Source organism: Oncorhynchus masou, chromosome 9 (genome assembly GCF_036934945.1).
Source record: "Oncorhynchus masou masou isolate Uvic2021 chromosome 9, UVic_Omas_1.1, whole genome shotgun sequence".
NCBI classification, from domain to species: Eukaryota; Metazoa; Chordata; class Actinopteri; order Salmoniformes; family Salmonidae; genus Oncorhynchus; species Oncorhynchus masou.
The window spans coordinates 16377401-16402389 of record NC_088220.1 but is presented as its reverse complement, the minus strand read 5'-3'; the positions used below and the strand labels follow the sequence as shown (position 1 = coordinate 16402389).

The following is a 24989-nucleotide window of genomic DNA, read 5'->3' as shown; positions in this document are numbered from 1 at the left end:
CTGTGTTAAATCTGATGAGAATGAGTGATGTGTGTGTGATACCTTCTCTCTTTGCGTTCCCTCGTCAACCACGTTGGACCAGGAGTGGCCGTTGTCGCTAATGGTTACAGAGAACTCTGTCACCATCATCTGAGTCAGAATAGACCACGCCCCCTGAGTGACGACCCCTGTGATGCGTTTCATAACCAGGAAGTCCACCTGCAGCCACTCATGGGGGTTATTGGCCTGGAGGAGGAGGGAGGAAGGGGGGTGGGTTATAGGAGGTGCAATACATTAATAGAAACCCTGTGCACAGCGTTTTTTAAATGTATTTTTCATTTAACCTTTATTTAAGTAGCCAAGTCAGTTAAGAACAAATTCTTATTTACAATGACAGCCTACCCCGACCAAAACCCTAGCACCGGACGACGCTGGGCCAATTGTGCGCTGCCCTATGAAACTCCCAATCACGGCCGGTTGTGATACAGCCCAGGATACAACCAGGGTCTGTAGTGACGCCTCTAGCACTGAGATGCAGTGCCTTAGACTGCTGCGCCTCTCGGGAGCCGTGCAGCTACGTCCAGATGATAGTTAACACTGTGCACAGCAGAGCAGCTACGTCCAGATGATAGTTAACACTGTGCACAGCAGAGCAGCTAGGTCCAGATGATAGTTAACACTGTGCACAGCAGAGCAGCTAGGTCCAGATGATAGGTAACACTGTGCACAGCAGAGCAGCTAGGTCCAGATAATAGTTAACACTGTGCACAGCAGAGCAGCTAGGTCCAGATGATAGTTAACACTGTGCACAGCAGAGCAGCTAGGTCCAGATGATAGTTAACACTGTGCACAGCAGAGCAGCTAGGTCCAGATGATAGTTAACACTGTGCACAGCAGAGCAGCTAGGTCCAGATGATAGTTAACACTGTGCACAGCAGAGCAGCTAGGTCCAGATGATAGGTAACACTGTGCACAGCAGAGCAGCTGCGTCCAGATGATAGTTAACACTGTGCACAGCAGAGCAGCTAGGTCCAGATGATAGTTAACACTGTGCACAGCAGAGCAGCTAGGTCCAGATGATAGTTAACACTGTGCACAGCAGAGCAGCTAGGTCCAGATGATAGTTAACACTGTGCACAGCAGAGCAGCTAGGTCCAGATGATAATTAACACTGTGCACAGCAGAGCAGCTAGGTCCAGATGATAGTTAACACTGTGCACAGCAGAGCAGCTAGGTCCAGATGCTGGTTAACACCATGCACAGCAGAGCAGCTAGGTCCAGATGATAGTTAACACTGTGCACAGCAGAGCAGCTAGGTCCAGATGATAGTTAACACCATGCACAGCAGAGCAGCTAGCAGTCAACCCAAAAAGGTCTTTGATGTTGATGGTATACTAAATAAAATAATAAAATATACAGATCACAAATTCCAATTGGCTATTGTCACAACTTCTACCGAGGTCGGTTCCTCTCCTTGTTCAGGTGGTGTTCGGTGGTCGACGTCACCGGTCTTCTAGCCATCGCCGATCCATATTTCATGTTCCATTTGTTTTGTCTTGTTTTCACACTCACCTGGTTTCAATTCCCTAATTACATGTTGTATATGTTCCCGCTGTTTCCCCCATGTCCTTGTCGGGAATTCTTCATTGTAAGTACGTGTGCCTTGTGTGACTGGTGCGGGGCGGGTTTTGTGCCCATGTGTGTTTTGTTATTTTTGTAAGCCGGGAGTTATGTGCATTAAACGAACCAACCAAGGAGGGCCTACAGCAGCACCTAGATCTTCTGCACAGATTCTGTCAGACTTGGGCCCTGACAGTAAATCTCAGTAAGACAAAAATAATGGTGTTCCAAAAAAGGTCCAGTTCCCAGGACAACAAATACAAATTCAATCTACACACTGGTGACCTAGAGCACACAAATATTTACACCTACCTCAGCCTAAACATCAACACCACAGGTAACATCCACACGGCTGTGAACGATCTAAGAGACAAGGCAAGAAGGGCCTTCTACGCCATCAAAAGGAACATCAACATCAACATCCCAATTAGGATCTGGCTAAAAATACTTGAATCAGTTATAGAACCCATTGCCCTCTATGGTTGTGAGGTCTGGGGTCCACTCACCAACCAATAATTTAAAAAATATGATAAACATCCAATTGATACTCTGCATGCAGAATTCAGCAAAAATATACTTTGTGTAGAACGCAAACCCCCAAACAATACAGATCAGAATTAAGATTATACTACCTAGTTATGAACATCCAGAAAAGAGCTGTTAAATCCTTCAACCATCTAAAAGCAAGCGATGCCCACACATTCCACCACAAAGCCCTCACCTACAGAGAGAAGAGTCCCCTCACAAACACAGACCCCACAGAGCCTCAGGACAGCAACACAATTAGACACAACCAAATTATGAGAAAGCAGAAAGTTAACTATTTAACACACTGGAAAAAATCAACCCCAAAACAGAACAAATTAGAATGCTATCTGTCTCTAAACAGAGAGTACACAGTGGCAGAATACCTGAGTCTGTTATTAAATGTGTATGTTTATTGTTTTTCATTAAAACCTATAGATAATACTGTGACCATATGAACACATTTATTTTAGGCCATATAAAGAACAGCTATGCATGATGTCATGAAAAGGATCAAACAGAAACCTTGTTTCACATTGTTTAATAAAAGACTCATTCAGAAACAGGCTGTAGAGCTGGCTTCACAGTTTCCCTGACAAATAGGCCTACAAGGAAACTCAATGTATCTCGACAACATTGAGTGCCCGAAGGGGTCTGTGTGCGGTGTAGTACCTTCCACAAAAAGTTTCTCTACAAAAACAGAGAAACAGAGAAACTGAGAAACTGTGAACACTGCCCACAACATGTGGTTGAAACTGAGCTGCACTTCCTAACCTCCTGCCAAATGTCTGGCCACATTAGAGACACATATTTCCCACAGATCACACAGACTCCCATTTCTAATGGGTAAAATACCACAGTGTGCCATTACAGCAGCAAGATTTGTGACCTAATGCCATGTGAAAAGGGCAACCAGTGAATAACAAACAACATTGTAAATACCACCAATATTTATCTGTTTATTTATCTTCCCATAGTATTTGTATCACAAATATTTGCAAAGGGTAAAAAATTTGATAGGATATGGACTTTCCACTAGTATTTTGAAGAAGGCAACATAGCTAATATAACTGATAATATCTGCTATATAACTGATCATATCTGGTATATAACTGATCATATCTGGTATATAACTGATCATATCTGGTATATAACTGATCATATCTGGTATATAACTGATCATATCTGGTATATAACTGATCATATCTGCTATATAACTGATCATATCTGGTATATAACTGATCATATCTGGTATATAACTGATCATATCTGATCATATCTGGAGACACATCATGGAAAAATAGATGTGCCGGTAACAGAGGGAGGTGACGGTGTGTGTGGTTTGACTTTGTGTGTGTGTTTCTTGTGGGCTTCTGTGTTGTTGTATATGTGTATGTGTACCTTGGGGCGCCATGCATTGGCGCTGCCATCCTGGCGGAGGCGTGCGAGGGCGGGGCCCCAGGAGAGCCTCCAAGTCTGCAGGAAGGAGGAGGCTCTGAAGCTGCTGTCTGGAACCAACCTCCTCTGGAGACCCAGGGGGAAGGAGCAGCCTGAGACAGACAGACAGACAGACAGACAGACAGACAGACAGACAGACAGACAGACAGACATTTTTATTTCCCTTCTTCCTTCTCTAAGGATTCTACTCACCAGCACCTGAGATCTGTCCGTCCCTGCACCTCCTCCCTTCCCCCGGCCCCTGACCCCGATCACGGACTACCTGATGATGTACCTCTCAACCTCTCAACCTCAGCTACAACATCTAATCACAACATACACCACCACTAAATGTGATCTGAGCTGTTACAAATGGTTACAAAGGTGTTCCTAAATGCCGCAGGGACTCACTGTTGACGTCACAGCCCAGCATCTCCATGCGAAGAGCAGGGTTCCTCTGGATGGTGACAGGCTGCAGTCTGATGTAGCGCCCCAGGATGGGGGGAGACAGATGGTTCTCCTTCACCTTGGAGCCATCCAGATTACCGTTAAATATCTGAAATAAACAAAAGTTATATCATTAACAGTAAGTACAAGAGGTAGCATAGTAGTATTGCATAGAACTACCCTGAGATATTTTAGGCATTGATGACATTTACAGTAACAAAAAGATAAATGCACCTGCTCTCTGACTGCTGGTTTGTATGATAAACAATTAAGCTCGTGCTTTGTGGGTACAGTACTAGCCAGTAGGTACTGGTACAGATGGTTAAGGTACATGTAAGGTACTGACGTAAGTTGGCGTGGTGCTGTTCCCCCTGTAGTTAGTCCAGGTCTCCTGGTCTAGGCTGTAGGAGAGGGTGAAGTACATGATGAAGTAGTCCTTCAGGCCCAGAGAGGCTCTTGCACCCTGGGTCTGGATCCCATGGATCAGTGTGGGTCTTTGGAGGTCCACCTGCATACAAGACACAACAGGAGACCAGGGTTGGGGCCAGTTCCATTTCAATTCAGTCAATTCAGGAAGTGAACTGAAATCCCAATTCCAATTTTTCTCATGAGTATAATTGGGCAGCTAAATCAGAGGGCCTTTCAATCTACTTGATCTTTCACAGGAGAACAGGAATTGTATTGTTGAACCTGGATCCATGATTTCTGATCCGCGCCCATCCAGGCGTTGACAGAACCAGATAGCTCCAGCCTCGCCAGCCTGGCCTCCCAGTTACCTGGAAAACACATATATGCATTCAATCACACTGGCTAACTGTATGCAGGCCTAACACAGAGTAAAGTTTTCATAAACAGTAAGTCACTGATTCATCACGGCAATATTTCTCCATTCTAGAGGCTCACTTATGCGTTTACTGTGTACGAGCCTACTTTCTGACGTGAAATAACTTAATAATTAATAATAATAATTTATTGGATTTACATAACGCTTTTCCATAGTAAGGAGGGAAACTCACCTTTTCTACCACCAATGTGAAACACCCTAAGGTAATGCATGGCAACCTTTTTTCTGTCAAAACGCTCACCACACATCAGCTCTAATGATTGAGAGGTGTGTGGTTACATTCTTGTGTTTACATTCTTGCATTGCTGAAGCTTGCTTACCTATGTGGTCTGATGCAGTGATCTGGGAATCGTCTATTCTTCCTGACCTCAACCCCAGAGGCTGGATGCATCCTGCCAGGTAATCACAGGAAATTACATTCTATTATTTACATTGTCCACATTTCACAAAAAATAGCCAACAATGTCATTCTACGACATTTCAAAGAACACATTTCACACTTCTGTCTCAGTCTACTGAGTAAAGCACTTGTGAGGTAACTATGTGTGGTATCTACATAAGTTGGGAGTTGTGGTACCTACATAAGTTGGGAGTTGTGGTACCTCCATAAGTTGGGAGTTGTTGTATCGCAACACTGGGGCGGCAGTGTAGCCTAGTGGTTAGAGCGTTGGACTAGTAACTACATAAGTTGGGAGTTGTGGTCTCTACATAAGTTGGGAGGTGTGGTATCTACATAAGTTGGGAGTTGTGGTCTCTACAGGTACAAAATCTGTCGTTCTGCCCCTGAACAGGCAGCTAACCCACTGTTCCCAGGCCGTCATTGAAAATAAGAATTTGTTCTTAACTGACTTGCCTGGTTAAATAAAGGTAAAAAAAAAAAAAAAGTTGGGAGTTGTGGTCTCTACATAAGTTGGGAGGTGTGGTCTCTACATAAGTTGGGAGTTGTGGTCTCTACATAAGTTGGGAGTTGGGGTACTTACATAAGTTGGGAGTTGTGGTCTCTACATAAGTTGGGAGTTGGGGTACTTACATAAGTTGGGAGTTGGGGTACTTACATAAGTTGGGAGTTGTGGTATCTACATAAGTTGGGAGTTGTGGTCTCTACATAAGTTGGGAGTCGTGGTATCTACATAAGTTGGGAGTTGTGGTCTCTACATAAGTTGGGAGTTGTGGTCTCTACATAAGTTGGGAGTTGTGGTCTCTACATAAGTTGGGAGTTGTTGTATCGCAATAAGTTGGGAGTTGGGGAACTTACATAAGTTGGGAGTTGTATTATCTCAATAAGTTGGGAGTTGTGGTACCTACATAAGTTGGGAGTTGTGGTACCTACATAAGTTGAGAGTTGTGGTATCTACATAAGTTGAGATTTGGGGTACTTACATAAGTTGGGAGTTGTGGTCTCTACATAAGTTGGGAGTTGGGGTACTTACACTTACATAAGTTGGGAGTTGTGGTATCTACATAAGTTGTTGGGAGTTGTGGTATCTACATAAGTTGGGAGTTGTGGTCTCTACATAAGTTGGGAGTTGTAGTCTCTACATAAGTTGGGAGTTGTGGTCTCTACATAAGTTGGGAGTTGTTGTATCGCAATAAGTTGGGAGTTGGGGAACTTACATAAGTTGGGAGTTGTATTATCTCAATAAGTTGGGAGTTGTGGTACCTACATAAGTTGGGAGTTGTGGTACCTACATTAGTTGAGAGTTGTGGTATCTACATAAGTTGAGATTTGGGGTACTTACATAAGTTGGGAGTTGTGGTACTTACATAAGTTGGGAGTTGTGGTACCTACATAAGTTGGGAGTTGTGGTCTCTACATAAGTTGGGAGTTGTGGTCTCTACATAAGTTGGGAGTTGTTGTATCGCAATAAGTTGGGAGTTGGGGAACTTACATAAGTTGGGAGTTGTATTATCTCAATAAGTTGGGAGTTGTGGTACCTACATAAGTTGGGAGTTGTGGTACCTACATAAGTTGAGAGTTGTGGTATCTACATAAGTTGAGATTTGGGGTACTTACATAAGTTGGGAGTTGTGGTCTCTACATAAGTTGGGAGTTGGGGTACTTACATAAGTTGGGAGTTGGGGTACTTACATAAGTTGGGAGTTGTGGTATCTACATAAGTTGGGAGTTGTGGTCTCTACATAAGTTGGGAGTTGTGGTATCTACATAAGTTGGGAGTTGTGGTCTCTACATAAGTTGGGAGTTGTAGTCTCTACATAAGTTGGGAGTTGTGGTCTCTACATAAGTTGGGAGTTGTTGTATCGCAATAAGTTGGGAGTTGGGGAACTTACATAAGTTGGGAGTTGTATTATCTCAATAAGTTGGGAGTTGTGGTACCTACATAAGTTGGGAGTTGTGGTACCTACATAAGTTGAGAGTTGTGGTATCTACATAAGTTGAGATTTGGGGTACTTACATAAGTTGGGAGTTGTGGTACTTACATAAGTTGGGAGTTGTGGTACCTACATAAGTTGGGAGTTGTGGTCTCTACATAAGTTGGGAGTTGGGGTACTTACATAAGTTGGGAGTTGTGGTCTCTACATAAGTTGGGAGTTGGGGTACTTACATAAGTTGGGAGTTGTGGTATCTACATAAGTTGGGAGTTGTGGTCTCTACATAAGTTGGGAGTTGTGGTATCTACATAAGTTGGGAGTTGTGGTCTCTACATAAGTTGGGAGTTGTGGTCTCTACATAAGTTGGGAGTTGTGGTCTCTACATAAGTTGGGAGTTGTTGTATCGCAATAAGTTGGGAGTTGGGGAACTTACATAAGTTGGGAGTTGTATTATCTCAATAAGTTGGGAGTTGTGGTACCTACATAAGTTGGGAGTTGTGGTACCTACATAAGTTGAGAGTTGTGGTATCTACATAAGTTGAGATTTGGGGTACTTACATAAGTTGGGAGTTGTGGTACTTACATAAGTTGGGAGTTGTGGTACCTACATAAGTTGGGAGTTGTGGTACCTACATAAGTTGGGAGTTGGGAACCTTACATAAGTTGGGAGTTGTGGTACTTACATAAGTTGGGAGTTGTGGTACCTACATAAGTTGGGAGTTGGTGTACTTACATAAGTTGGGAGTTGGGGTACTTACATAAGTTGGGAGTTGGGGTACTTACATAAGTTGGGAGTTGTGGTATCTACATAAGTTGGGAGTTGTGGTATCTACATAAGTTGGGAGTTGTGGTCTCTACATAAGTTGGGAGTTGTGGTCTCTACATAAGTTGGGAGTTGTGGTCTCTACATAAGTTGGGAGTTGTGGTCTCTACATAAGTTGGGAGTTGTGGTCTCTACATAAGTTGGGAGTTGTTGTATCGCAATAAGTTGGGAGTTGGGGAACTTACATAAGTTGGGAGTTGTATTATCTCAATAAGTTGGGAGTTGTGGTACCTACATAAGTTGGGAGTTGTGGTACCTACATAAGTTGAGAGTTGTGGTATCTACATAAGTTGGGAGTTGGGGTACTTACATAAGTTGAGATTTGGGGTACTTACATAAGTTGGGAGTTGTATTATCTCAATAAGTTGGGAGTTGTGGTACCTACATAAGTTGGGAGTTGTGGTACTTACATAAGTTGGGAGTTGTGGTACCTACATAAGTTGGGAGTTGGTGTACTTACATAAGTTGGGAGTTGGGGTACTTACATAAGTTGGGAGTTGGGGTATTTACATAAGTTGGGAGTTGTGGTATCTACATAAGTTGGGAGTTGTGGTATCTACATAAGTTGGGAGTTGTGGTACCTACATAAGTTGGGAGTTGTGGTACCTCCATAAGTTGGGAGTTGTGGTCTCTACATAAGTTGGGAGGTGTGGTATCTACATAAGTTGGGAGTTGTGGTCTCTACATAAGTTGGGAGTTGTGGTCTCTACATAAGTTGGGAGTTGTTGTATCGCAATAAGTTGGGAGTTGGGGAACTTACATAAGTTGGGAGTTGTATTATCTCAATAAGTTGGGAGTTGTGGTACCTACATAAGTTGGGAGTTGTGGTACCTGCATAAGTTGGGAGTTGTGGTACCTACATACTGTAAGTTGGGAGTTGTGGTACCTACATACTGTAAGTTGGGAGTTGGGGTACCTACATACTGTAAGTTGGGAGTTGTGGTACCTACATAAGTTGGGAGTTGTGGTACCTACATACTGTAAGTTGGGAGTTGTGGTACCTACATACTGTAAGTTGGGAGTTGGGGTACTTACATAAGTTGAGAGTTGGGGTACTTACATAAGTTGGGAGTTGGGGTACTTACATAAGTTGGGAGTTGTGGTACCTACATAAGTTGGGAGTTGGGGTACTTACATAAGTTGTGAGTTGTGGTACCTACATACTGTAAGTTGTGAGTTGTGGTACCTAGATACTGTAAGTTGGGAGTTGTGGTACCTACATAAGTTGGGAGTTGTGGTACCTACATACTGTAAGTTGGGAGTTGGGGTACTTACATAAGTTGGGAGTTGTGGTACTTACATAAGTTGGGAGTTGTGGTACTTACATAAATTGGGAGTTGTGGTACCTACATAAGTTGGGAGTTGTGGTACGTACAAAAGTTGGGATTTGTGGTTCCTACATGGGTTGTGAGGTGTGGTAGGCTACTTACGTGGGTTGTAGACCAGTAGTTTAGCCCTCATGCCGGCCAGCTGGTGCTCTCCTACTGTACACTCCACCATCCAGGTCCCCACCGTGGCCGGCCTCATCTCCACTGTTCCAAACACACCTGGAGAGGGGGGCAGAGACAAAGGTGGGACAGGTGACATTCTTGATTGACTATTATTTTATTGTGTGTGTGTGTGTGTGTGTGTGTGTGTGTGTGTGTGTGTGTGTGTGTGTGTGTGTGCGTGTGCGTGTGCGTGTGTGTGTGTGTGGTAACTGTGGTTGTGTGGTTGTGTGTGTGTGTGGTAACTGTGGTTGTGTGGTTGTGTGTGTGTGTGGTAACTGTGGTTGTGTGTGCGTTTCTTAGTGTGTGTGTTTACCAGGATAGAGGTTGTACACCCCCATGCGATGCTCCTGCTCCTTGTGAATGCTGAAGGGAAGACCGTGGAAGTGGGCGCTGTGATACTCCCCGTCGCCCCCGACGTTCAGCAGGTGCCACCTGACTTGCTGGTGCTGGGCTACAGTCAGACCAGGAAGTGTTTCTGCCACGTAGCCGTTTATGGCTAAGGTAACATGGAAAGATTTTCCAGATAAATTCATCTCAAACACAAACAATCGATCAGATATGAGTATGAACCTAAACAAACAGAGAACTTCACTAGAAATCAATTTTTATTAATTTATTATGAAACTATTATTGACATTAGGATGGAGTCTGAATAACTCTACTGTACCTGCGAACTTGTTGCTGAGCTGAAACCAGGGGTCATCTTTCTGGGCCTGGCAGGGTGGGGTGCAGTACCGACGGATGTTCTCGTCCAGGTACCAGCTCTTGGTCTCGTCGAAGGTGTGGAAGAGGAGGGCGTACTCCTGTAGGTTAGGCTGGAGGTTCAGTTGGGGGTGGAGGGTGCCTGGTTTACAGATTACTAAGGGGCCAATCAGACCAGAGTGGAGGTCCTTCTCCTGTTGCAGGGGTGAGAACAGAACACAAAGCCACACAGTCAAATACGCCAGAACAATACGTGCATGCGGGGAAAAGCATGTCAAAACACTGGTAAGCTATCTAAGGAAAATAAAAGACACTTATGAGTCCTAACTATGAGCTGGCTTTGTAATATACAGTAAGTGTTGACAGTGCCACCTGCCTTATTCTGTGTAGAGTAGTAGGCCCCGGCCTTACAGTCAAACTCTGCAGCGGTGGGCCCCTGCTTCCTGGTGATCCTCCAGGTGTAGACCCTGACCTCTCCAGGCTGGACCACCTCCCCAGGGACCCCCGGCACCCCAGCCCCGGAGGACTGACCATCACCCTGGCTCTTATCATACACCCCATGAAGGTGCAGGGAGTACGGCCTGGACGCCATGTTCTTGAAGGTCACCTGTCAAGATCAAGATCAGGATCAAGATTAAAAACAGGATCCAGATTAAGATCAGGTGAATGTTTACCAGCAGAACACACAGAATCTGATACAATGCCATGAAAATAATATTGCAGTGAATTCAGGGGGTAACACAACCGGGATTAAAGCCAGGGTTCCTGCAACTGTCCAGAACCTTAGCCACTACACCAAGAACTCCAAAACACCTTGACGAGGTTAGTAGTAGTTAAAATATGAATTGATTTGAAACATCTGTGAATTTATAAGATGATCATTGATCTCCACTCACGGTAAGGAGGTCATTGACCTCAGCTTTAATGATAGGGCCCATGAGTCCCAGATGTTCCTGCAGCTCTCCTCTGGTGACGGGGATCTGGAAGTCTCTATCACTGTAGGCCCTGAACACCACCTTCTTATATTCCGCCAGGAACTTCCTCATTCCCCTACGCCTCTCTCTGGGGAGTGAACATTTGAAAGTTGATTAGCTGATCAATACCCTGATAAAAGACAGCTTGCCGTTAATCAATACCCTGATAAAAGACAGCTTGCCGTTGATCAATACCCTGGTAAAAGACAGCTTGCCATTAATCAATACCCTGATAAAATACAGCTTGCCATTAATCAATACCCTGATAAAAGACAGCATGCCGTTAATCAATACCCTGATAAAAGACAGCTTTCCGTTAATCAATACCCTGATAAAAGACAGCTTGCCATTGATCAATACCCTGATAAAAGACAGCTTGCCGTTAATCAATACCCTGATAAAAGACAGCTTGCCGTTGATCAATACCCTGATAAAAGACAGCTTGCCGTTGATCAATATCCTCATAAAAGACAGCTTGCCGTTGATCAATACCCTGATAAAAGACAGCTTGCCGTTAATCAATACCCTGATAAAATACAGCTCGCCGTTAATTAATACCCTGATAAAAGACAGCTTGCCATTGATCAATATCCTAATAAAAGACAGCTTGCCGTTGATCAATACCCTGATAAAAGACAGCTTGCCGTTAATCAATACCCTGATAAAATACAGCTTGCCGTTAATCAATACCCTGATAAAAGACAGCTTGCCGTTAATCAATACCCTGATAAAAGACAGCTTGCCGTTGAAACGTTGGTAAGTAAATGATTGCATTGGAGCTACGAGAGAGCAGCTTTTCCTTTACTTTTAAACTGAGCTGATCAATCAGAAACCGGATTTATTTAGAAATCTATAAAAAATGAATAGTCAAAGAGATGGGGCCAGACACAGATTAAGCCTAGTTCTGGACTAAAAAGCATATTCAATTGAGATTCTCCATTGAAGTGCTACCCAAAGACTAAGCATACGTGTCCAAGAAACCAGATACTTACAAAAGCCAAACACTACCTTGTTTTTATGAGCTGATGTGGTTTCCTGATCCCATAGTCCCATGTGATCTCCTGTGCAGCGATGTAGTAGCTGCGGTATTGTCCATCTGTGGTCCTCAGGTCCAGGTTGTCCTCTGTCCCTATGTAGGCTGTCCCAGTGTCTTCCTCACTATAGTCATCATACTCCAGAGACACTGCGTTCCTGGGAGCCGTCTTGTTGTCATTGGAGACATTGGAGAAGTTTAGATCCAACAAATCCAGTAGAGGTGTGTCCAGCTCTGTGTGAGTGTTGTTGCTTAGGGGATGCACATCCCCAGCTTTCTGCTCCTCTACCTTCAGCTGATCCAACACCTCCACCTTCTGGTCCTCCCTCTGCTGCTGCACCTTCAGCTGATCCAACACCTCCACCTTCTGCTCCTCCCTCTGCTGCTGCACCTTCAGCTGATCCGGGAGAGCTTCCAAAGTTTTGTTCAGGGGGTCTAGATCCATCCATCCGTCTAACTCCAAGAGTAGAGGGTCCTTATCTGCATGATTGGTGGTTAGGGGATGTGAATCTCGATCCAGCTCCCCGTTTTGCCTCTCCCTCTGCTCCTGCACCTTTAAGAACCCCTCACCCTGCGCCTCCTGCTCCTCCTGCTGATCCAACACCTCCACCTTCTGCTCCTCTCTCTGCTCCTGCTCTAGTGCCTCCCCATACACCTGACCCTTCCACTCCTTCAGCACCTCCTCCTCACAATTCTCCACCAGCTTGTTGCGCTCTCCATTCTCTCCACCCTCCAACCCGGCCTGGCGTCTCTGTCTCCCGTTCCCCCCCTGCTCCCCACCCAGGTCCCCTCCCTCCTGGTTCTCTGAAGCCTTCCACTCCCCGTCCTTCTCCAGTTGCTCCAGAACATCTGTGGGGATCCCTCCCTGGGAAAGCAGGTTGGCCTCCTCATCAGCAGATGACACCGTCACATACCTGACCTCACAGATTGACCTCTGGTCCCCTGCCTTAAATGTGACATTGTTATCAGACCCGTGGTCCCCTGATTCTCCGATGGCGACTTCGTTATCTGTGTCATTTCCTGTTTGCAGTGTTGTTGTGTTCTGGTTTAAGCCAGGTTGCTTCCTGCAGACTCTGACAGCTACGGTCCTGTTTTGTGGCTGGGGGTGGAGGGATCTGGGTTTGAAGAAGTGGTCTACGTAGTCAGGCAGGACATCCTCCAGGCCATACTCTACATCTTCGTTGTCCACCAGCAGTTCAATGTTACAAGACAGGACGGAGTAGCGGGCGCTCATGCCACGGCTTTTCAGGCGGCTGTCGAACGCACTGATCTCCCACTCACCTTAGGATGAAAAAAACATCAGCTCACAACGCTCCAGAAAACACCTCTCAGGGTCAGGTTTTAGTAGGACGCACCGTAGTGAAAACCTGTGTTCTTAATGGACCTGTAGCACCTCCCTGTTTAAAATATGTTCTTCCATTTGATGCCTACTGAATACAACTGCCGTAGGATAATTTGACCTTTGACCTTACCGATTAGCTGAGACTCCATGGTAACGGTCTCCCCGGACATTGGGAAGAGTGTGAGGACAGACTCGTACACGTTGTCCTTCATGAAGGGGTTTCCTGTGAAGTAGACGGACAAGAAGTCGCTCTGCGTCCCCACGTTGGACAGGTGCCAGAAGGTCACGTCATCCTTACACACCTGGACCCTTTGCTCGTTAAACATGATCCCGTTCACGTCTGTAAACAAAAATGAGATCAAGATAAAAAAACATAGCACACAAAAAGGGTGACAGAGCAGACATGTGTCACCACTTTCATCAAGAACACTTTCAATGATGACTAATTATGTATACATTTCAATCAGGACTGACTAATCAGAATACTATTATGTTACTGTATATGTACTAATCCGAATACTATTATGTTACTGTATATGTACTAATCAGAATACTATTATGTTGCTGTATATGTATGAGTTTTCTTTCTTGATCCCAGTACTGAATATAATGTGTGTGAATGTGGTCAAGAGTTAGAACAATGACTGTCTTTTCCTTGGTAGAAATGAAAGAACGATATCTTCAGACTGGCTAGAATGCTTATCTACACAAGAAGACATTGACTCATAAATTATATGATCTTAATAGGGAGAGACGATGTGAGAACCATACAGCCTTTGTACTGGAACGGAGATGGCACGGGTTGGTGCTGAAACTGAGATGGCACGGGTTGGTGCTGAAACTAATGACGTCATTTTCAGTTTATAACCTGTGGTAAACTGTATCGTGTTCAGTACTCTTGTGAATAAAGGCTGCTATTTGACTTTAAGACCGGGCTCTGTCGATCTCCATAAAATAAGGGTTATACAAATTCTTATGAATTGACAGTGTTTCATTTTAATTGGGAATTAAAACAGAGGAATTAAATTCCTGCAACAAAAACCTTACTTACTGTAGATGACATTGGAGTTGTAGAAGTCAGGGTCTGTAGGGTTGACCATGGAGGGGTCTTTGCTGTACTTCTGAATGTTGTCATTGATGTACCAACTCTTGTTCTCATCAAACACAGCGAACATCAACTGCTTCACTTTATCTGGGCCCACCTGTAAGTTGGACATCTTAGGTTATGATAACCACAAGAACTCACACTGCTACAAACAACAACATCTAAGTTATCAGTGTATGACTTGATCAAGCTGCAGGAGAAGTAATGCACTGATATGTCATATTGGGCCAGTTTCAGGGACACATCTCTATTCTTCAATGAAAGTTATTCTTATTCCAAGACTAGACTTAATCTGTGTCTGAAAATACAACCCAATGTGTCATTATGGACATAGTACGTGTCGATTCTCACCAGCCGCCCCCTGGTGTCCATGGAGTCCTTCTTGCAGATGAGGAGGGGTCCTATGAGGCCAGTGGCCAGATCTCTCTCAGGGTTGATGGTACTCTGGTACAGACGGGTCAGACACTGGGGGTCTCCCTCCAGGGGCCCATCTTCTGCTGTTAGTTTCCACACATACCCATATGTCCCGTTGGGGGGTACCGCCAGGGAGCGTAGGTCCTTTTCACCCTCTACACACACACACACACATAGACACCGGGGGGAACACTGATGACTAATGACTTAGGAATGACTAAGAGACTAAGAGATTTTATTAGTCTAACAGAATGACTATTAGACTATGACTATAAAACGTTTTATGAGTTTCACCAGACCTCAACATATTAACACACGGGATATGATGACTATTCCATAAAGGATTTAGTTATGATTCCAAACCTAAATGCATAGTCAGTAATGTTATCTTGCTTCATCTTATCATAATGCCAGTTCTTACCGTTCTCTGTTTTCCTCAGTGGAGAAATCCTGGTGAGGCCGTTTGGATACATGTTGAAAGGACGACTTGCCAGGTTCTTGAACACTATCTGAAGAAACAATTAGAATGATCTTTACTTTCTTTACTATCTATTCAGATACATCTTTTTTGCTTGTTTGTTTTGTTGATTGTGGTACACACCTGGAAGTGTTCGTCCACCTGTCCTCTGAGCAGTGGTCCCAGCAGTCTTTTAACAGGTGATTTCCTCTTGGTGAAGGTCTGGTCAGTGTATTCTACATACACCACCTTCTTATATTCATGACCCAGCTGATGAGGCCCCCTGGGAAAGTATTCCGATAACAGTTGACTGGAACACAGAGACAGTAGAGGGAGGGTAGTATCAGTATTTTTAGGATCATGAACTCTCTCCCTTTCCTGTCCTAGTCTTTTTCTGGCTGTACACACTCTCTCTGACCCTCTCCCTTTCTCGGTTCTCCCTCCCATCTGAACTCTTATTTTCCATTTCACTCCCAGTCTTCCTTTCTCTCACCCCCCCTCCCACTCTGTCACCCCTTTACCCTCTTTCCTACCTGTCACCCTTGCTGAGGTGGGGTCCCCTACCTTTCACCCTGGCTGAGGTGGGTCTCCTACCTGTCACCCTGGCTGAGGTGGGTCTCCTACCTGTCACCCTCACTGAGGTGGGATTTCGTACCACTGAGGTGGGGTCCCCTACCTGTCACCCTGGCTGAGGTGGGTCTCCTACCTGTCACCCTGGCTGAGGTGGGATCTCCTACCTGTCACCCTGGCTGAGGTGGGGTTTCGTACCTGTCTCGCTCACTGAGGTGGGGTTTTGTACCTGTCTCGCTCACTGAGGTGGGGTTTCGTACCTGTCTCGCTCACTGAGGTGGGGTTTTATACCTGTCTCGCTTACTGAGGTGGGGTTTTGTACCTGTCTCGCTTACCGAGGTGGGGTTTTGTACCTGTCTCGCTTACTGAGGTGGGGTTTTGTACCTGTCTCGCTTACTGAGGTGGGGTTTTGTACCTGTCTCGCTTATTGAGGTGGGGTTTTGTACCTGTCTCGCTTACTGAGGTGGGGTTTTGTACCTGTCTCGCTTACTGAGGTGGGGTTTTGTACCTGTCTCGCTTACTGAGGTGGGGTTTTGTACCTGTCTCGCTCACTGAGGTGGGGTTTTGTACCTGTCTCGCTCACTGAGGTGGGGTTTTGTACCTGTCTCGCTTACTGAGGTGGGGTTTTGTACCTGTCTCGCTTACTGAGGTGGGGTTTTGTACCTGTCTCGCTTACTGAGGTGGGGTTTTGTACCTGTCTGCTCACTGAGGTGGGGTTTTGTACCTGTCTCAGCTCACTGAGGTGGGGTTTTGTACCTGTCTCGCTCTCACTGAGGTGGGGTTTTGTGATAATGTTTTTTTGCATTGTTTGTAACTCATTTTGTACATAATGTTGCTGCTTCCGTCTCTTATGACCGAAAAGAGCTGCTGGACATTAGAACAGCAATTACTCACCTTGAACTGGACAAATATTTTTTTCTTTAATGAGGCCGACGTGAAGCATACAGTGCCTTGCGAAAGTATTCGGCCCCTTTGAACTTTGCGACCTTTTGCCACATTTCAGGCTTCAAACATAAAGATATAAAACTGTATTTTTTTGTGAGTCAACAACAAGTGGGACACAATCATGAAGTGGAACAACATTTATTGGATATTTCAAACTTTTTTAACAAATCAAAAACTGAAAAATTGGGCGTGCAAAATTATTCAGCCCCCTTAAGTTAATACTTTGTAGCGCCACCATTTGCTGCGATTACAGCTGTAAGTCGCTTGGGGTATGTCTCTATCAGTTTTGCACATCGAGAGACTGAATTTTTTCCCATTCCTCCTTGCAAAACAGCTCGAGCTCAGTGAGGTTGGATGGAGAGCATTTGTGAACAGCAGTTTTCAGTTCTTTCCACAGATTCTCGATTGGATTCAGGTCTGGACTTTGACTTGGCCATTCTAACACCTGGATATGTTTATTTTTGAACCATTCCATTGTAGATTTTGCTTTATGTTTTGGATCATTGTCTTGTTGGAAGACAAATCTCCATCCCAGTTTCAGGTCTTTTGCAGACTCCATCAGGTTTTCTTCCAGAATGGTGCTGTATTTGGCTCCATCCATCTTCCCATCAATTTTAACCATCTTCCCTGTCCCTGCTGAAGAAAAGCATGGATCAAACCATGATGCTGCTCCACCATGTTTGACAGTGGGGATGGTGTGTTCAGAAGTGATGAGCTGTGTTGCTCTTACACCAAACATAACGTTTTGCATTGTTGCCAAAGAGTTACATTTTGGTTTCATCTGACCAGAGCACCTTCTTCCACATGTTTGGTGTGTCTCCCAGGTTGCTTGTGGCAAACTTTAAACGAGCGCTTGATGCTTTTTATGGATATCTTTAAGAAATGGCTTTCTTTTGCCACTCTTCCATAAAGGCCAGATTTGTGCAATATACGACTGATTGTTGTCCTTGGATAGAGTCTCCCACCTCAGCTGTCCTGCAGTTCATCCAGACCTGATCATGGGCCTCTTGGCTGCATCTCTGATCAGTCTTCTCCTTGTTTGAAGCTGAAAGTTTAGAGGGACGGCCAGGTCTTGGTAGATTTTCAGTGGTCTGATACTCCTTCCATTTCAATATTATCGCTTGCACAGTGCTCCTTGGGATGTTTAAAGCTTGGGAAATCTTTTTGTATCCAAATCCGGCTTTAAACTTCTTCACAACAGTATCTCGGACCTGCCTGGCGTGTTCCTTGTTCTTCATGATGCTCTCTGCGCTTTTAACGGACATCTGAGACTATCACAGTGCAGGTGCATTTATACGGAGACTTGATTACACACAGGTGGATTGTATTTATCATCATTAGTCATTTAGGTCAACATTGGATCATTCAGTGATCCTCACTGAACTTCTGGAGAGAGTTTGCTGCACTGAAAGTAAAGGGGCTGAATAATTTTGCACGCCCAATTTTTCAGTTTTGGATTTGTTAAAAAAGTTTGAAATATCCAATAAATGTCATTCCACTTCATGATTGTGTCCCACTTGTTGTTGATTCTTCACAAAAAAATACAGTTTTATATCTTTATGTTTGAAGCCTGAAATGTGGCAAAAGGTCGCAAAGTTCAAGGGGGCCGAATACTTTCGCAAGGCACTGTATACTGCTTTGTAGAGACAAGGCCCAAATCCCCATAATTTGCGTGAAGAAAAGACAGAGAAAAAGGGGGTGGAGGGCGGGGTGCCTTGTAAGAGTTTGCCGAAGACTAGGTAAACCACCACTACCCTCCGTATTATTGGCCAACATGCATTCATTGGAAAACAAACTGGGCAATTAAGACTATCCTACCAATGGGACATTAAAAAACTGTATATATCTTATGTTTCACCAAGATGTGGCTCAACAATGATACGGATAGTATAGAGCTGGCTGGCTTTTCCATGCATTGGCAGGACAGAGCAGCTACGTCTAGTAAGACGAGGGGCGGGGGCATGTGTCTATTTGTCAATAACTGCTGGTTATAACTACCGCCCCAACAGATCCACAGATGGCGCGATCTCAATCGCATTCCACACTGCTTTTTACCACCTGGATAAAAGGAACACCTATGTGAGAATGCTGTTCATTCACTACAGCTCAGCATTCAACACCACATTATCCACAAAGCTCATCACTAAGCTAAGGACCCTGAGCAACTGGATCCCGGACTTGGGTAGGCAACAACAAATCTGCCATACTGATCATCAACACTGGGGCCCCTCAGGGGTGCGTGCTCATCCCCGCCTGTAGTCCCTGTTCACACACAACTGCGTGGCCGAGCACACCTCCAACATCACCATTAAGTTTACTGACGACACAACAGTGGTAGGCCTGATCACCGATATCGATGAGACAGCCTGTAGGGAGGAGGTCAGAGACCTGGCAGTGTGGTGCCAGGACAACAACCTCTCCCTCAATTTGAGAGCAAGACAAAGGAGTTGATCGTGGACTATAGGAAAAGGAGGGCTGAACAGGGCCCCATTAACATTGACAAGGGCTGAAGTGGAGCGGGTCGAGAGTTTCAAGTTCCTTGGTGTCCACATCACCAACGAAGTACCATGGTCCAAACACACTAAGACAATTGTGATGAGGGCATGACAACACCTTTTCCCCCTCAGGAGACCGAAAAGATTTGGCATGGCTCCCCAGATCCTGAAAAGGTTCTAAAGCTGTACCATCGAGAGCATCCTGACCGGTTGCATCACCGCCTGGTACAACTGCTCGGTATCTGACTGTAAGGCGCTACAGAGGGTAGTGCGTACGGCCCAGTACATCACTGGAGCCAAGCTTCCTGACATCCAGGACCCATATTACTAGGCAGTGTCAGAGACATACCCAAACTATTGTCAAAGACTCCAGTCGCCCAAGTCATAGATTGTTCTTTCTGCTACCGCAGAGCAAGCAGTACCGGAGCGCAAGTCTAGGACCAAAAGACTCCTTAACAGCTTCTACCCCCAATTTTATAACATTTTTTTTACTTAAGTTTTTCTTAACTCTATTTCTTGAACTGCATTGTTGGTTAAGGGCTTGTAAGTAAGCATTTCACGGTAAGTTCTACACCTGTATTTGGCGCATGTAACAAATACAATTTTATTTGTACCTGTCTCCCTCACCGAGGTGGGGTTTTGTACCTAGCTCCTTAACTGAGGTGGGGTTTTGTACCTGTCTCCCTCACTGAGGGGGAGTTTTGTACCTGTCTCCCTCACTGAGGTGGCGTTTTGTACCTGTTTCCTTAACTGAGGTGGGATTTCGTACCTGTCTCCTTAACTAAGGTGTGGTTTTGTACCTGTCTCCTTAACTGAGGTGTGGTTTCGTACCTTGCTCCTTAACTAAGGTGGGGTTTTGTACCTGTCTCCTTAACTGAGGTGGGGTTTTGTACCTAGCTCCTTAACTGAGGTGGGGTTTTGTACCTGTCTCCCTCACTGAGGTGGAGTTTTGTACCTGTCTCCCTCACTGAGGTGGCGTTTTGTACCTGTTTCCTTAACTGAGGTGGGATTTCGTACCTGTCTCCTTAACTAAGGTGTGTATTTTTGTACCTGTCTCCTTAACTGAGGTGGGGTTTCATACCTGTCTCTTTAACTGAGGTGGGGTTTTGTACCTGTTTCCTTAACTGAGGTGGGATTTCATACCTGTCTCCTTAACTAAGGTGGGGTTTTGTACCTGTCTCCTTAATTGAGATGGGGTTTCATACCTGTCTCCTTCACTGAGGTGGGATTTCGTACCTTTGCTTCTTAACTAAGGTGGGGTTTTGTACCCGTTTCCTTAACTGAGGTGGGGTTTCGTACCTTTCTCCTTAACTGAGTTGGGGTTTTGTACCTGTCTCCTTAAAGGGGGGTTTCGTACCTGTCTCCCTGGCTGAGGTGGGGTGCGTAATCCCAACTGATCTCCTCAGCAGCAATGTAATGGACCCAGACTTTGTTCTTCCTCCCTCGAGAGCGCCCCACAGCCCGACTTTTCACAGGCTTAAACACAAATAACTCAAACATGTCATCTCCATATTCATAGTCCTCCTCATTCTCAGACTGCTGGACCCGACGCACGTCAGGACCGGGCACCGTCACAGGCTCTGGGCAGTCCTCCACCTCAAAGACTGCACTCATGCCCACTGGAACAAAGATATACAAATACATCTTATAGCACCTCATAAGACACCTTATGAACACCTTAAAGCACATTCTTAACAACATCATTATTAATGCAACTCGGGCTCAAATGTACAAGTCTCACTCTGGTACCTCACACAGGAGTGTCAAATCAAATTGGGAACTTTCAAATTTATCAAAACTTTATTTCACAACTTTGCGAGAACATACTCTTACCGTGGCTGTTTGCTTGGATCTGACAGCTGATGAGGAACTTCCCCTGAGTGCTGGGCTTCAGCTCCGCTGTGGTGAAGGTCATTGGAGTCATCTCCACAGTAACCTTACGGTGGGCCATGACCTGGAATGACAAGGGTAGAGTTAGGCTCAGACTGAAATGCTGCTGAACTGGTTACACATTCTTACAAATGACTTATAACAACTTCATTGTCAAAACATTCTGAAAAGGAAAATCTTGGTTGACCATTAGTAATGATTTGTTGACAGCTTTAAGTAAACACTGATTTAAACTTGAATTATCTGCTGTACCTGCAGAGTGTGATCCTGGAACTGTATAGAGTGGATCTCTGGAGACGTTTCCATTCCAATGAGATGCCAGAACACATGATCTCGTCCCTGGCACATTGTCAGACCTACACACATACCAAACATAGTTGACAACAGGACTGAGCTGTTGACTCTATACAGTAACATGCTAAACTAGCTCCAGACCTGGTAAAGTTGAGTTGACGTATCCATTGATAGTGTGGTACTGTTTTCTTGCACTGGCCTTCTTAAATCTTTCCCGGAAACTCCCCACCTCTCCGTACCAGCTCTTACTCTCATCAAAAACAGCAAAGAGCAGAATAAACTCTCTGCTTTTCCGAACTCCATTATCTGTAAATGCAGCTGTGAGAACCCAAGGGAAGCAGAGAATACAGATAACACATTAGTTGATTGATCTGAATATCACAGGGTACATTTGGTGAAATGATGCATTCGGTGAAATTACTAATTTGTTCAAATGACTTATTTGGTCAGATTACTCATTTGTTTAATAGTCAGGCCATTGGTATTAAGCTTCATAATGTGCAGTAAACTATTGACAATCCCTACTTAGTACGCCGTTTATATGATTCAGACCTCCTTCTGTTCACATAGCCTTCCCATTAGGTAGGATATGATCACTGTATGACTGAGAGCAGTGCACATAATAACTCCCAGTCAGCTATGAGTCCAGCAGCCACATTCATTTCCTCTTTTACCAGGCAGATATGTGTCACAGTGGGTCTGACTGTACTGTAAGGGGAGTGTGATACGTAGAGAGAAAGTTGTGGAAGGTATGTGGGATCAACATAGCAGGAATAAAGTTGTGATGTATCTGGACGTAAGGTATGTGGGAGTAACATTGCAGGAATAAAGTTGTGGTGTATCTGACCGTAAGGTATGTGGGAGTAACATAGCAGGAATAAAGTTGTGGTGTATCTGACCGTAAGGTATGTGGGAGTAACATAGCAGGAATAAAGTTGTGGTGTATCTGACCGTATGGTATGTGGGAGTAACATTGCAGGAATAAAGTTGTGGTGTATCTGACCGTAAGGTATGTGGGAGTAACATAGCAGGAATAAAGTTGTGGTGTATCTGACCGTAAGGTATGTGGGAGTAACATAGCAGGAATAAAGTTGTGGTGTATCTGACCGTAAGGTATGTGGGAGTAACATAGCAGGAATAAAGTTGTGATGTATCTGGACGTATGGTATGTGGGAGTAACATAGCAGGAATAAAGTTGTGATGTATCTGGACGTATGGTATGTGGGAGTAACATTGCAGGAATAAAGTTGTGTCTCTAACTTGATTTGCAGATGAGCAGAGCCCCGATGAGCCCAGAGTTGAAGTCCTGTACAGTGTCCACCTGGGAGGAGTAGGAGTAGGTGAGGCATTCTGGGTCTCCCGCGGTCGGACCGTCATTAGGGTTGATGTCCCAGACATACTTGTAGTATCCTCCTGGAGCGACAGCATCATCCTCCTTCTCCTGGCTAGACGTGGCGTCATCGTATCCGGCCCCTAGAGAGAAAGAGAAATACTGCTAGGAATATACGTGTGTACACACAGAGACTGACATAGCAGATACATGCTTGCGGGAACACACTCATTTGATACATTTGGCGCCGGAGAGGATGGCTGCTGTTTTATTGGCTCTGAACCAACTGTGCTGTTTTGTTTGTTTTTCCACATTGTTTGTAACTTATTTTGTACATAATGTTGCTGTTTCTGTCTCTTATGACCGAAAAGAGCTTCTGGTCATCAGAACAGCGATTACTCACCTCAAATTGAACAAATAATTTTTCAAGGAGTGGGACTCCAACCCAGAAGCTTATAAGAAATCCTGCTATTCCCTCCGACGAACCATCAAACAGGCAAAGCATCAATACAGGAATAAGATTGAATTGTACGACACTGGCTCCAACGCTCGTCAGATGTGGCAGGGCTTGCAAACTATTACAGACTACAAAGGGAAGCACAGCCGAGAGCTGCCCAGTGACACAAGCCTACGAGACAAGCTCAATAACTTCTATGCTTGCTTCCAGGCAAGTAACCCTAAAACATGCATGAGAGCATCAGCTGTCCCGGGCAACTGTGTAATCACGCTCTCCTCAGCCGACCTTTAAACAGATCAACATTCACAAGGCCGCAGGGCCAGATGGATTACCAGGACGTGTACTCCAAGCATGCGCTGACCAACTGGAGTGTCTTCACTGACATTTTCAACCTGTTCCTGACCGAGTCTGTAATACCAACATGTTTTAAGCAGACCACCATTGTCCCTGTGCCCAAGATCACTAAGGTAACCTGCCTAAATGACTACCGACCGGTGGCACTCACATCTGTAGCCATGAAGTGCTTTGAAAGGCTGGTCATGGCTCACATCAACACCATTATCCCAGAACCCTAGACCCACTCCAATTTGCATACCGCCCCAACAGATCTACAGATGATGCAATCTCTATTGCACTCCACACTGCCCTTTCCCACCGGGACAAAAGGAGCACCTATGTGAGAATTCTATTCATTGACTACAGCTAAGCATTCATCACCATAGTGTCCTCAAAGCTCATCAATAAGCTAAGGACCCTGGGACTAAACACCTCCCTCTGCAACTGGATCCTGGACTTCCTGACGTGCCGCCCCCAGGTGGTGAGGGTAGGTAAGAACACATCCTCCACACTGATCCTCAACACAGGAGACCCTCAGGGGTGCGTGCTCATCCCCTCCTGTACTCCCTGTTCACTCATGACTGCACGGCCAGGCACGACTCCAACACTATAATTAAGTTTGCCAATGACACAACAGTGGTAGGCCTGATCACTGACAACGACGAGACAGCCTATAGGGAGGAGGTCAAAGACTTGGCCGTGTGGTACAAGGACAACAACCTCTCCCTCAAAGTGATCAAGACAAGGAGGTGATTGTGGACTACAGGAAAAGGAGGACCGAGCACGCCCCCATTCTCATCAACGGGCTGTAGTGGAGCAGGTTGATTGCTTCAAGTTCCTAGACGTCCACATCACCAACAAACTAACATGGTCCAAACACACCAAGACAAGCGTCAAGAGGGCACGACAAAACCTATTCCCCTTCAGGTGACTGAAAAAATTTGGCATGGGTCCTCAGATCCTTAAAAGGTTCTACAGCTGCACCATCGAGAGCATCCTGACTGGTTCCATCACTTCCTGGTATGGCAACTGCTCGGCCTCCGACCGCAAGGCACTACAGAGGGTAGAGCGTACGGCCTAGTACATCACTGGGGCCAAGCCTCCTGCCATCCAGGACCTCTATACCAGACAGTGTCAGAGGAAGGCCCT

The 24989-nt window shown here is 45.1% G+C and overlaps 1 protein-coding gene across 1 annotated transcript in view; it reads right to left on the bottom strand.

Annotated features, from left to right (window-relative positions):
- LOC135545567 (coagulation factor VIII-like) overlaps nucleotides 1-24989 on the bottom strand; it is a 30116-nt gene that overhangs the window by 866 nt on the left and 4261 nt on the right. Inside the window, exons 4-25 of the mRNA XM_064973264.1 lie at nucleotides 22978-23190; nucleotides 21859-22035; nucleotides 21676-21779; nucleotides 21367-21487; nucleotides 20891-21152; nucleotides 15668-15833; nucleotides 15488-15575; nucleotides 15004-15221; nucleotides 14599-14749; nucleotides 13678-13887; nucleotides 12181-13486; nucleotides 11095-11260; nucleotides 10575-10805; nucleotides 10164-10392; nucleotides 9810-9992; nucleotides 9437-9553; nucleotides 5173-5244; nucleotides 4699-4784; nucleotides 4355-4516; nucleotides 3973-4117; nucleotides 3526-3674; nucleotides 43-225 (exon numbers count right to left, since the gene is read on the bottom strand). Coding sequence (XP_064829336.1) covers nucleotides 43-225; nucleotides 3526-3674; nucleotides 3973-4117; nucleotides 4355-4516; nucleotides 4699-4784; nucleotides 5173-5244; nucleotides 9437-9553; nucleotides 9810-9992; nucleotides 10164-10392; nucleotides 10575-10805; nucleotides 11095-11260; nucleotides 12181-13486; nucleotides 13678-13887; nucleotides 14599-14749; nucleotides 15004-15221; nucleotides 15488-15575; nucleotides 15668-15833; nucleotides 20891-21152; nucleotides 21367-21487; nucleotides 21676-21779; nucleotides 21859-22035; nucleotides 22978-23190 — 4739 coding nt within the window. The remainder of the gene's footprint in view (nucleotides 1-42; nucleotides 226-3525; nucleotides 3675-3972; nucleotides 4118-4354; nucleotides 4517-4698; nucleotides 4785-5172; nucleotides 5245-9436; nucleotides 9554-9809; nucleotides 9993-10163; nucleotides 10393-10574; nucleotides 10806-11094; nucleotides 11261-12180; nucleotides 13487-13677; nucleotides 13888-14598; nucleotides 14750-15003; nucleotides 15222-15487; nucleotides 15576-15667; nucleotides 15834-20890; nucleotides 21153-21366; nucleotides 21488-21675; nucleotides 21780-21858; nucleotides 22036-22977; nucleotides 23191-24989) is intronic.